The sequence below is a fragment of the Phyllostomus discolor genome, chromosome X, assembly GCF_004126475.2.
Source record: "Phyllostomus discolor isolate MPI-MPIP mPhyDis1 chromosome X, mPhyDis1.pri.v3, whole genome shotgun sequence".
Taxonomy (NCBI): Eukaryota; Metazoa; Chordata; class Mammalia; order Chiroptera; family Phyllostomidae; genus Phyllostomus; species Phyllostomus discolor.
Window position 1 is genome coordinate 4,301,832 of NC_050198.1, and position 13,455 is coordinate 4,315,286.

The 13,455-nt window shown below is 37.2% G+C and overlaps 1 protein-coding gene across 3 annotated transcripts in view; it reads left to right on the forward strand.

The window, feature by feature from the left end:
- The window catches only part of BMX (BMX non-receptor tyrosine kinase), a 52,097-nt gene that overhangs the window by 4,389 nt on the left and 34,253 nt on the right, over positions 1 to 13,455 (forward strand). For 2 of the 3 annotated variants that reach the window (XR_004900930.1, XM_036016505.1), the window contains exons 2-6: positions 2,812 to 2,958; positions 3,814 to 3,918; positions 6,164 to 6,245; positions 8,388 to 8,507; positions 10,731 to 10,795. Coding sequence is in view for 2 of the 3 variants with exons in the window: in XM_036016505.1 (XP_035872398.1) it covers positions 2,812 to 2,958; positions 3,814 to 3,918; positions 6,164 to 6,245; positions 8,388 to 8,507; positions 10,731 to 10,795 (519 nt within the window). In the remaining variant the exon portion in view is untranslated. Of the gene's footprint in view, positions 1 to 1,809; positions 1,878 to 2,811; positions 2,959 to 3,813; positions 3,919 to 6,163; positions 6,246 to 8,387; positions 8,508 to 10,730; positions 10,796 to 13,455 lie in introns of those variants that run through there. The other variant, XM_028522817.2, reaches the window with a different exon arrangement.

Below are 13,455 nucleotides of genomic sequence, written 5' to 3' on the forward strand. Positions count from 1 at the left end.
ACCTCCTATACTAAGGGAGACCAGAAAAATATCTTCATTTTAGAATCTAGGCTAATTTAGGAGAAGAGAGAAGTACAAGAAAGGGACAGAAGCAAATAGAAGAAGAAAGGCAGGTTCAAACTTGAGCAGGGACCAGGTATTAGAAGAAACTGATTTGGAGATGACAAAAGTATGAGTCATCTAAACAGGGTTCAAGTTTGTTAGGAAGCATGAGAGTCAACCTTGAAGGACTTCAAAGACATGTGGCTCTGAGTGTTTATTACATGAGAACAACAGATTGCAGACTCATATGTATAGTATGTGAACTCATTTTTGTAAAAATAAACACATGCATGTCTATACTTGAAAAAAATCTAAAGGTATGTTCACCAACATTGACAACATTTTTTGTTTTTCTTGTCTGTAGTTCTTGACTTTGTAGGATGAATATACATCACATATAATTTTTTAAATGAAGGCCAAAAAATTCACAAAGGACAGGATTTTGGAATGAACAATTTTGTTGAAATTGGACAAATTATATTGCTTTAGACACAACATGTATAAACCCTTAAAGATTTATCAGAAAATGTGCTTGTGGACTTGACACCTTCATTTCTAGTCAATGTTCTTCCCTTCAATAGACAGAAGTGACTTTGTGAATTTCATTTGTCAATGGTTTCTGTGAGTCACCATATTAATTTTTAGGTAAAATTTCCCCAATACTATCCTTATTGTGATAACTGTGAAAGATCTATAGACACAAAAGTGTGTCTATCATCATGCAGTACTGGGAAAGCCTGAGTACCTGCTTAGACACTGGGATTTGCATTTTCAAAACAGTGTTCTTAATGTTACAAATTGATTTAGCACCTGAAAAAGTTTCAAAAGTAACTTTCCTATTCTATTAACTAGATCAATCTAAGTAGCACTCTGCTTTGAGGAGTAATGTATATAAAAGACATTTGAGAAGAGTTTTCACTTTTTGTTTTGTTAGTTAATTTTTAAATGTAGAATTGTAAAAGGCAAAACTGCCCTACAAATACACCCAAGAGGGGACTTCAACTGACAAAAAGTGGAGCCTTAGTTTCAGTAAGTCTTCAAGCAAATTCTCTTTCAGCTATAGACTTTGGGTGTGGAAAATAATCTTATCTGAGCAGGTGTATGTGTAGAGTTTCTAATGGACACAAAGGTGAAAGGTAGGTGTGTTATCTGCCTCCCCAGGTCCTGCTGGGTTTACTACACCCTGATCTCTGCCCTGTCCAGGGCAAAGATACCAGTGACCATGGGGAATAACACCCTTTGTGCTCAAGAAGCACATCCTATGTTTGTAGAATTTTATAATGCTTCCCCCCGCCACACACACATAAGTCAATATTCAAAACAAAAAGTGATCAAAACTCTATTAAATTTAAGGAATAAGATTTCTACTACTCCTGCCTATAAAACAGATGATGCCCTTGGAGAACCTTTGAGAGATTAATAGTCTTACGATCTACATAAATAAATAATTAAAGCTGATTTTCTTGATGCCCCTTTCTAGAGTGCTATGGTTTCTATTAGGACAGAAGCTGTCTGGGCCTGCCCACAGTTTGTTCAGTGACAAGCTGTGTTTCTTAGTCTGCCTTGCTTCCCACTCCCAAACCACAGTGGGCCCACCATACTCCTGGGCCCGTGAGAAGTGCCCATTAGTGATTGGACAGGTTCACTTGGCATCTGCCTCCATCTAGACAGAGCAGTGCCCATGTGGGTGCTTCCTGATCTAGAGTGATAAATAGGATGCAAATATCTCCAGAGGGAATGTGAGTGATAGTAACTCAGAGCAGTAACTTTTTGCTTAAAGCTTGACAGTTAAAGGCAAGGAACCACAAACACACTTCAGCTCTCTCCAACGTAAGGTGAGTAAAGTTAATTTCCTTCAGATGATCAATAAGAAAAAGAAAGGTGATAATTATTGGGCATGGGACTGCTAATAATGATGTGGTTTCACAAAGCAAGGAGCATAAGAAAGTTTCTCTCTTGTGGTCCACTGCTAAATGCCACTTTTCATGATCAGACCTAATATCACACTAAGGGTTGAAGGAATAGTCTCAAAAGAACCGGAAAATTAATGCATTTGTTTCCCAGAAATACTTTAAGTTTTAATGTTTTACATGGTTTGGGGAGGAAAAGAGTGTTTTTAGTGTATAAAGTATCATTTTTTTAGTTTTTTATCTCTTTTGATATAATTTTAAATGTTTTATTCTCAGAACACTTGAAAAGTAAACCCATGTCCTTTATGATAAAGACCTGAATATGATCAGGGGCTGTGGGTGTTATTTACAATGATATCAGAGTCTCATAGTGCTTTGGATAATTTGGTCAAACAGCTGGTCACATTAATGAACAGAAATTTCAGCTGATCAATTACTTCAGACATGGTGAGCTATATGGAGTTCAAATTATCTGAAGTTCGATTATGTCCAATTTAATTTACCAAATGCTTATAGAATGCTTATGGAATAAGGAGAATTTCAATAAGTTGGTCTGGCAGGTAGTATGAAGATAGTAAATTTGTGATTTACAGTAGGCAATGAATAAAATGGATAGAATGCTATAAAAATTAAAATATTTATAAAAGTCATAGCCAACACACTAGGAAAAACAGTTCAGGTGTGTGTTTATTTAAGAGCCTGTTTAGTTACTTTCCCTCTATAATCCTAAATCTAACTTCAAAAATTGTATTATTTATATTATCCCTGAATGAGAAAAAGTTGAGTAAAAATTATGAAAGTAAAAGAGGACCTAGTTTGATAGGGCAAATACTCATTTTAGTAATTTTATTTTATTTAGGACGACAGTATGGATACAAAATCCATTCTAGAAGAACTTCTTCTCAAAAGGTCACAGCAAAAGAAGAAAATGTCACCAAATAACTACAAAGAGAGGCTTTTTGTTTTGACCAAAACAAACCTCTCCTACTATGAATATGACAAAATGGTGAGACTCTCTTTATTCTATTGCTTTTATAGTATTTATTTTTAAGGCTCTACAAAGTGCTTAATTATAATGAAACAATTATTAGATTTCTTAGCTCACACGGTAAAGATCACCTTGCACTCACTTATCACATTTGTCTTTTCTTAACCAAGGTATAATCAATTCAAGAATAAAGGGTGTTAAAACATTGGCTGACTTTACAAAGACAAATTGAATATCACTTTAGAATAGTGGTTCTCAACTCAGGGTGATTTTGTCCCCAGGGGGACATTTAATAATGGTTGGGACATTTTTGGTCATCATAATTGGTGGGAATAGTGTGCCACTAACTTCTAGTGTGTACAGGGCAGGGATGTTGCTAAACGTTTTATAATGCACAGGACAGCCTCCCACCAAGAAGAATTATCTGGCCCCTAACAGTGCTAAAAATGAGAACTTCTGCCCTAACACAGTTCTGGCAATATGACTATCTGTATACAGTTGAGAGCTCTATCACAGTAGAAATACTGAAATACTGTCATAAAATTGAAACAAATGAAGATGCTTTGTGAAGTTAAATCTTGATTTTCCTGAGTAGATTAACTACATGGTAGGTGATTTGAAATATATTTTGAGATTCTCAAACAAAATTATTAAGTGCTGCTGGAAGACTTGCTTTGGGAGGCATATATGAGTATGTGTCCATGCTTTAAAATATATTTTGCTGCCATCGGATTTTGACTATTACAGAATAATTAGAATGATTCTCACATGCCCACCCCATCTCCCAGTCTCCCTGCCAAGCATAAGCTTAACTTTATGCTTTTCTTTGTGTACCACTGTGTGTGATATCTTGTATTTTATTTTGTAACTCAGAAAAGAGGCAGCAGAAAAGGGTCAATTGAAATTAAGAAAATCAGATGTGTAGAGAAAGTCAATCTCGAGGAGCAGACCCCTGTGGAAAGGCAGTATCCATTTCAGGTAAGGGGAGGGGCAACATTCCATTGAATGAATGACTCTTATTTTTTTTTATCTTTTATTTATTGTTATTTTTGTTTATTCTATTACAATTGTCCCAATTTCTTTTTTTTTATCTTTTGCCCTCTCCACACAGCCCACCCTTTCTGCCCACAGTCAATTGCCTCTTGGTTGTCTGTGTCCATGCATCATTCCAGGCAAAGAACATATACATGTTCTTTGACTAGTCCCGTCCCCTTCCTTCCACCATTCTCCCCCTCTGTCCTTCCCTCCTACAGCTATCATTCTGTTCCAGGTTCCCGTGGCTCTGGTTCTATTTTTCTCATTAGTTTATTTCATTCATTAGATTCCAGTTATAAGTGAGGTTATATGGTATTTGTTTTTCATTGACTGGCTTATTTCCCTTAGCATAATAGTCTCCAGTTCCATCCATGCTATTACAAAAAGTAGGATGGCTCTTCTTTTAATAATTTTTATGAGGAACTCAATATAGTGGGGATAAATAAAGATGTTGCAAAATGATTTATTAAGATGACAAGGCATGGAACATTTTTAGATAGGAGTTGGGCAGCTTGATAAAATTCTACCTACCCATCTGCCTTCCCTAGAGGGAGAGAGAGAAAGGTGACCAAGCGAGCCCCGGTGGCCAGACTTTCCTTGGGCTCTGACGATCTCTTTCATCAGACATTGCCAGGCATATCCAATGCTCTACAAGATACTAGGCACACTATAGGAATAAAACGCCATCGCTGTTTTCAAGGCATTTTCAGATCATTATAATGCAGTAAGGGTGAGTGTTAGGGTGAAGGTCAGCAGAGTAGCCATGGTGCCCCAGGAAGCAGAAGCTTCACTCTTCACTCCAAGAGATCAGGGGGATTTTCTACTGGAGGTGGGTTAGGAAGGACAGGTGGAGTTAAAAGCAGCAAAAACAGGAAGGGCAGTGAAACAAAAGAAACAGCAGACATCAAGGCACTCATAGGTGAAATAATATGACAGATTTGGAGAGCTCCAAGTAGTTCCTAAGAATAAAGCATCCCTGTGAAAAGAGTGAAAGAGATGAGTCTGGAAAAATGGATGGGGTCACATCAGAAATGCTTTGCACAGCATGCTAAGAAGTTTTCATTTTACTCTAGAGTATTTTTTTTAAATGATATGCTATGGAGAGTGCCCCTACACTGCCCTTGGGAAGTGGCTTGAACTAAGTCAAGCCCTACTTTGATTAGATCATGAATAGTTGTCTTTCGGAGCAAAAGGCAGATGTTCAGACTACCAAGTGCTAGTATGAGAGAACTGTGGCCAAAAGTGAAATAAAATAAAATAATTTGATTGCTGAACAATCTATACTTGGCACTTTAAAAAAGATCATTACCTGATTGGGAGAAACTAGGGGAGTATGTGCTCATGAAAGATGCTTCAGATTCCCATCCCAGAGGCAGGGGGTGCATAAAGAATACAGGGTTTGGAGCCCCACAGAGCCCCTAGCTACTGTTCATACTGGTGTAACCGTAGAAAACATAGCCTCTCTCTGAGTTCATTTTTCACTTGAAAAATGGTCATAGTCATATATTTCTCACAAAGTTGAAATCCCACTAATGGGATTAAAATATTAAAGTGTCTAGAAAAGATCCCCCCCAAACTAGTAGGTGTTTAATAAATGATCTGTATTGTTTCCCCACGAAAGTCAATAAACTAGAGAAGGATCTGGGAAGACATTGTAATCTTCAAACATTTAAACAAGTGTCTGAAGGGATAGAAGATGACTTATGGCGGGACATGAACCAAGGGGATAAGTAATAGGGTGACACACTTTTACTCAATATAAGCGTGGGCTATATAATGATCAGAATATATGAAAATTGGCAAGGATGGCATAGTTAAAGTGAAGGGAATTTCATCCCTGAAGATATTTTTAAGGATAGAGCAGATAAACATTGTCTAACTGGCTATGGAGAGTCATGAACTTTGTAAGTGGGTAGACCAGAACATTCCTAAGTCACCTGTAATATCTAACCTTTTATAACTTCCTAATTCTCTGCTGTGATTTTCCAAAGTGTAGCAGTGTCTGAGATAAAACAAACTGAAAGGTGGAGATTAAAAATAACTAGACTTTTTTTCTACCTAATTCCAGAGCTAACGGATATTATATAAGCAAACTCAGGTTTCTTTTGGATAACAGAAAATTTGCAGGTGCAACAGAGTGAACTATGATGCAATTATAGTTAAATGCACTAAATCTTTTCCTTTCCAGATTGTCTATAAGGAAGGGCTTCTCTATGTCTATGCATCAAATGAAGAGAGCCGAAGTCAGTGGCTGAAAGCATTACAAAAAGGTAATGTTAAACAGTCATAAAAGGGAGTCATAGATTGAATTCTTTTCAGGTTTGGTAGAGGCAAGATATAACAGTAAAAGGACTCAGAGCCAAGCCAAAATCTACTGATTTTCCTACCAACCTCAGAGTATATGCCATGGTTATCTTCATTTTGCATTCTCATTGTTCCATGGGGGAAGCCTGGGGATCTGATACCCTTCCTCCCCACCAAATCCCCCGTCCCCCTAACCACATCCTCCCTGCTCTGCACAGAGCTGGCTATTGTCCTTCCCAGCAGCTTCAAGGAAGCCAGGCCATCTGCTCCCCACCCATTGTGCTTGCCTTCCCAGGGCAAAGTCCATTCTAGGTCCTCTTAGCATTGTGTTAGGTCCTGTAGCTACTGCACTTGAGATGTTTATAGGAAATTATAACTAATACTAAGCACTTATCATTTGGCAGTTACTGTGTCAAATACTTGTAAAACACTTTCTTAGGTAACCCTCTTGACAACTCTGTGAAAATGGGTCATACTTGTCTCCCTTTTTTCAGATAAGTGAAGTTAAAGAGACATGACCAATGTCATATACTTAATATTGGAGAACTCATATTTCAATGACCCAAATCCATCTTTTTAGCCAATACAATATAAGTGCTAGGCTTCTGAAAAAGCTCAAGGTCAGAAACAAGTGTTTTATAACCTTGACTCCTTTTGTTTGTTGTGGTTTCTGTAATAATTTCTTTCAATTCTCATTAACATTTAGTGAAGTTTTTTAAATGCCAGCCGTTTCAGGCAAGCTGAGCTGAGTTAAACTAAGGGAATGGTATTACTGAAGTCCGCTGCTCACTGAGCCAAAAACTGTGTTGGATACTTTACACACATTTTCTCATATCCTCCCAATGACCCAGCAAAATGATTATTTGTTCTCTCCATACACTTCCTTGAGCTGGGGTTGTAAAGGAGGAGCAGAATTCCCCTAGAATCAGAATAAGAAATCCTCAAGATGAATTAAAAAAATCAAGAAGGAAAGAGTTGAAGCCACATGTAGAACCAGCCCTCCCCACCTAGATAGTCATTTTGAACTATTCTCTGCTAAGACCTTGTAGGTTTCTCTGCGGTTCTGAGAGATGGTACTTTGATATTACAGTAATATTAGAATTTCATTTCTTTGGGTTTCTTTGTCCTGTTCCAATAAGTTTTAAAATATGCACATATTCCTACAAAAGTAGTCCCATAAGCCATCAATTCCTTAGTGTAAACAGGTCAAAGTCATGAACGACAAAGAAGGAATGAAAAATTAATCTGTATCAAGGGAAACTAGATAACTAAATGCCATTTGTGACTCTGGATTGGATATCCAATCAGAAGAAAATGAATGATTATAAAGGATATTATTGGAACAATTAGAAAAATTGAATATGAAATATATATTAAGTAATAGTATTGTATATGTGTTAAATTTAATGAATTGGATAATTTTATTATGGTTCTATGAGGGCCTGTCATTGTTAGCAGAAGTTACAGGCTGAAGCATATGTGGGTTACATTATTTAGGTCATAATATCTGTACTTGCTCTCAAATGGCCAAGCAAAATATAGCAATGATTTTTAAATCTAAAAATAATAATTTTATCTATCTATCTATCTATATCTGTACAGAGAGAGATAGAGATAAAGCAAATGTGACAGTTAAAAATTGAATTTGGGTAAAGTGTATATGGACGTTCATTGTACTATTCTTGCAATTGTTTCTGTTTGAAAGGCTTTCAGATAAAAAGTTGGTGGAATATATATGTTTATTAGAACCTCCTTTTCTTTTTGCTAAGATCTAGTCCTATGCTCCAGCCTCTTTCTTCCACCAGAGAATGACATGCATGTGCTGTAACTTCCTTCCTTCCTTTATAGATGTATTTCTAAAATCCTAACACCAAGCTGATCTGTACAAGCATTTTCTACCAATTTTTCAAAGACTGATATAAGTTATTGTGTTGTGCTCACTATATACATGGCTACACTTTTCTTTTTGGCTTTTTAACTTCTAAGTGAAAGACTTATATCCTTTGGGAACCATTTGCTCTTACCCTGGTTGCTGGCAAAAATGATGTTTTCATTGTTCTGTGATAACAGCACTTACTGAATGTGTTTTCTTCCTGCCTGCTACCCAGAGATAAGGGGCAACCCCCACCTGCTGATCAAGTACCACAGTGGGTTCTTCGTGGACGGGAAGTTCCTGTGCTGCCAGCAGAGTTGCAAAGCCGCCCCGGGATGTACTCTCTGGGAAGCATGTAATGTGACCCCTCTATTGGGTGGACCCTGAGTGGATGGTGCCCAATTAGGCAAATCTGACCCATGCCAGAACAGCTCACCAGTTCAGGAAAACAAGATGTACCAGATTGATTGGCATCATGAAATTTCAGCTTCAAAGATGCTCTAATTCTAGAGTCAATTGAGTTACGTTGATTAAAATAGTAACAATATTAACATCTGCCATTCTTTCACTCCATGACAAATAATTTTTTATATTTGAATCATAAATCAAGCAAGGAGCTGTTTATCCCTGTTCCTCATAATTCTTCCTGGTTTAAAACAGATTCCAGATAGGTAGAATGTGGTGAACATATCACTATGGTTCATAAATTAAATCATAAACTGAAAAAAACAATATTCTTTTAAAAACATGTCAAAAGATAAAATGTAAGCAACACTTTTAATCACCATATATAACAAAATGATGAATGGCCAAGTTTTAAGAGATATAGTTAAAGTGGCTTGCCATTCCCTATATGTTTTTTGATTTTTTAATAACATCAGAGAAGGTAGCAAAAGGTTTTATGCAATGTTATAGTCCTGGGGAAATCTGCCTGAGACTTTATCCAGGGACAGAAAAGAAAGCCCATGGAGTGGTTTTGAAGGGATAATGGAGGGAGAGGCTTATGTCATTTGCTTCTTGTGCCATTGAGTCCCATTCCTTCACCAGGATACTTGTATGAGACAGTCTTACATATTTTAGTTCATCATTGTTTAACAACATGAACTTGCCAATACATAAAAAGGAGAACTTACTTTGGTAACAGCTTTGCAGCCTGGACAAAATTTGCTTGGATTACAATGATTTTAAAGAATTGAGTGAAAGAAAAGAATTGAATAAGATCAGCTGTGTGATAACACTCCATAAACTGTAAAACACAGAGACGCAGGTAATGTTATCCAAGTTCACTCCATAACAATCTTGACACCTGACAATTATGTGAATGCTACTGCTGGTCCCTTTACAACAAAAAGAATGAATAAATATTCATTGTGTTTTCCATTTCAATTAGACTACACAATGAATATTTATTCATCTTAATTTGATCACTACCCTTTATACGCTTGAAGTATAGTGATTTAATGAACTACACAGAATTTACTGGGTCTTCCCTCAACTGTGAGGTGCTGTAAAATAATGTTTCCCTACTGCACTAATCATTTCCCCCAATTACTCCATCCATGGTCTGGCATCATTACCCAGCAGGCCAGGTTTTAGCTCTGACCTTGCCCTAACTCCCAGGGAAAGAGTGGGAGAAAAGCCAGAGAGACCACTGTTTTTGAATTATCTTCCTAGGCTCTGGTTGGTTGCCACCTGCCACATGTCCTAGGTGCCACAGGCTCTTTGCCATCCTCTGAAGAAAACTACAAAATATAGAGGTATTACAGCTCACAAGCAGCTATGATGTTGTCTAACTGCCCAAGTATTTTTTACTCCCTTGGCCTCCTTTGTTGAGCTACAGGAAAGCCTGTGGGCACAGAAAGGAAACAGTTGAGTGTTTTTCCTTCCTTTTGTCTCCAAAATTCCCTGTACCCCCCTCTTTCCAGGATATGTGTCCTACAAGCAAGTTAACCATACACCCTACTTTAAGACAGTCTCATTCTGCAACTGGTGACCTGGCATAATCATATTAAAAGCCTATCTATTGCTGTCAGGAATGTTCCAGTTTGGTCAATAAACCATATGTCCACCCCATTTGTAAGGCATACAATGGCTCACACTCGTAGCCTACACATCGATCTACATGTGTGGGTGGAATGAGAAACCAACAATTATCATAAGAACTAAAAAAAAAAAGCATGAAATAGGTTTGTTCATTTATAAATCATCTATTTATAAGCATTTTGTATGGCAAATCAAAGATGAATCAGACATGGATTCTGAATTCTAGGTCCTACCCAAGGGATTAGATATATTAGTACTCAAGTACGAGGTGGAAATGTGGCACAAATTAATAGCTTTATGGATTTAGAGGGACTGGGATATTTTATCTACTTTGAGAGGATATTGATAATGGTGGAGGAGTGGTGTTTTATGTGGGTGTTACATAGGAAAGCAACAATCACTCAAGATGTTGTATCTAAATTCATTTAATCTTCAGCACTGTTTATACAAGCTAGTTCTTTTTATTCATAGCATTGGATATTTTGCTTTGTTTTATGTAAAGTTCCTTCTGAAATTACTTGGTTTTACTTTTCAGATGCTGATCTTCACATTGCGACAAAGGAAGAGAGACTAAGAGTTCCCATCTTCCCAGAAAGAATGGCAAGTCAACATTTAATTTTTTTTAAGTGATGCATGTCTTTTAAAAAAAAAATTATCTTAATCATTGCAACATTTAATTTTTTCATAATCAGGATATATTAAATAAATCAAGAATTGCCAAATTCAAGACTAAAAAATATGGGCTTCCTTCAGACTATCAGCAAAGAGAGAAAAACTATGAGCTATCACCAATAGCAATGGCAATATCAAATAATAAATTCAAATACAGAACCATTTTACACTTTTATATTTAATAACTGGGCCTTTTTCTAGCTTGTAAGCACATAAATAGTACTAAAAATGATGCATGTGGGAGATAGCATCACATATAATAGGCAGCTATTACTAGCTGTCATTCCTCTCCTACCACTAGCATGGCCGAGACTGCCTCATGTAAGTATCCTGGTGGAGGAATGGAACCCCATAGGGCACTAGCAGAAAACAACATAATTCTTTTTCTCCATTACCTTTTCAAAGCCACTCAGTAGGCTTTCTTCTAGTCCCTCTCAGATGACAAAAATTTTCCCAATTACCGGCAGTCATGAGAACAGCTTCTAATTGTCCCATCCAGTGCTATAATCACACAATTCAAACATCTTTCCAGGTTAAAACTATTCCCCTTCAGCTAGCTCAAGTATGTAGCAAAGAACAGCCTTCTTAGAGGGAAGGGTTGAGGCCCAGGAAGAACAAGTTTAATGAAAAAGACAGTCCTATATGGTTGGTCCCATCATGATTTGGTTGTGGTGGCTTCTTGGTAAGACAGTTTTCCAATGCTGATTCTTTATCTTATAGGAGACTTTTATGAGTTTTACACTGGGGTGCACATCCAAATGGAGTTTTATGACAGAGGAAATGTCTCAACTCTTAGTTCTTGGGTTTTTAGCCTTCAACTTTTCTGGTTGGTCAATTCACCAATCTTGGGCAGAGTTTTCAAGATGGCTCCCTGTCAACCCTCTCCCAAGGGTGGAGTTGGCCTCCAGGAAAACAATCAAAACCTTGACCACTTTGGTTAATAAAACTGTACATTGCTTGGTACTACAGTACAGGCTGCTGCTTTCCTTGTTTTCTGCTTTCTTAGGTTCATAGCCAGTCTCCTGCTTTTAGACTTCCTAGTCAAGCGTCAGCCTCTTCAAGTGCCAGGAGACACATAAAATGGGCTCCCAGTGGTTTTCTGGAAGCTCACCTGAAATTTAGGAAGCATTTCCACCCATCCATGAGTTCTATGTTATCTTGGGTACTTATTTTCAGTTACACACATCCACACACAATTCTATGTTGCTAAGTAAAAAGAATATATAATTCTGTGAATCAACATGAAGGGTAAAAAGAAACCCCTTGCTATAGTAGGTTAAATTATGTCCCCCAAATTTCATGTGCACCCAGAATATCAGATTGTGGCCTAAACAGGGTCTTTGCCGATGTAATTAGTTAAGGACTGAGTTGAGATTACAGTGGATTAGAATGGGCCATAATACCCAACTGCTGGTGTTTTACAAGGAGATGAAAGGACACAGAGACACACAGAAAAGAATATCACAAGCCAAAGAACACCTAGAACCACCAGAAACTCAAAGAGGCAAGTAAGATTCTCCCCTTGAACTTTTCAAGGGAACATGGTCAGGTTGAAACCTTGATTTTGGACTTCTAGCCTCCAGAACTGTGACAGACTATTGCTCGAATCCACCCAATATGTACTAATTTGTTATGGCAACCCTCAGGATATTAATATAATTATTAAGGTTTGAGGGTTGTTTTTGTTGTTGTTGTTATCAGCACCATTGCTGTTTTGGTTTGGATGCATGCTCCAGTCCTAAAGCTTGAAAATTATGGCCCTATGACACACCTAAAAGCAATGTTCAAGCTAAGCTAATCTATAGGGAAAAAAGGTCAATTAGTGGTTGCCTGAGGCCAGGATGGGAATGAAGATTGGGTATAAATGGACACCAGGGACCTTATAGGGCTGATAGAAATGTGCTCAGACTGGGTTATGGTGAAAGTTGCCCAACGTGATAAATTTGCTAAAAGTCACTGAATTTTTATAATATGTGAATTGTATGATATGTAAATTGTACTCCAATAAAGTTTGTTTCAAACAAATCTAAGAGCAGAGGATAATTTAGGAGCTGGAAACTACTGCATCTAGTCTAGGGCAAGGAATTCTTTGGGAAATGTGTTGAAAATTATTAATCATGGAAATCAATGGCCAAAGTCTGTTTTGATTATTAGCTGCCCTAAAAGATCAGAGAGACTATTATGAAAGCATGTTTTCCTTGTTTTGTTTTTACCAGAGCATTCAATAGAGGACTTACAGAGCTGAGGAAAATTAAAATTCACTTTCTAACTCTTCAGTTCAGATTTCCAATTAGGGAAATTTTCACTGGTTTTATCTTTGAAGAAAACCACTCCACAGCTCATAAGTAGCAGTATCCTACATAACTAAAATTTCCAGGATGTTACTCCCTGGAAAAAAAAGTAAAATACAGTGAGAAAAAAATAAATTCAGAAGTTATATACATATTATATAAATTTTTAATTGAAGTATAACATGCATGTAGAAAAGTATATGCGCCCTAAGTGTTCAGTTTGATCAATTTTCACAAACTGACCACATCCTTATAACCTACATTCAGATTAAGAAACAGAACATCACAGATCCCTGA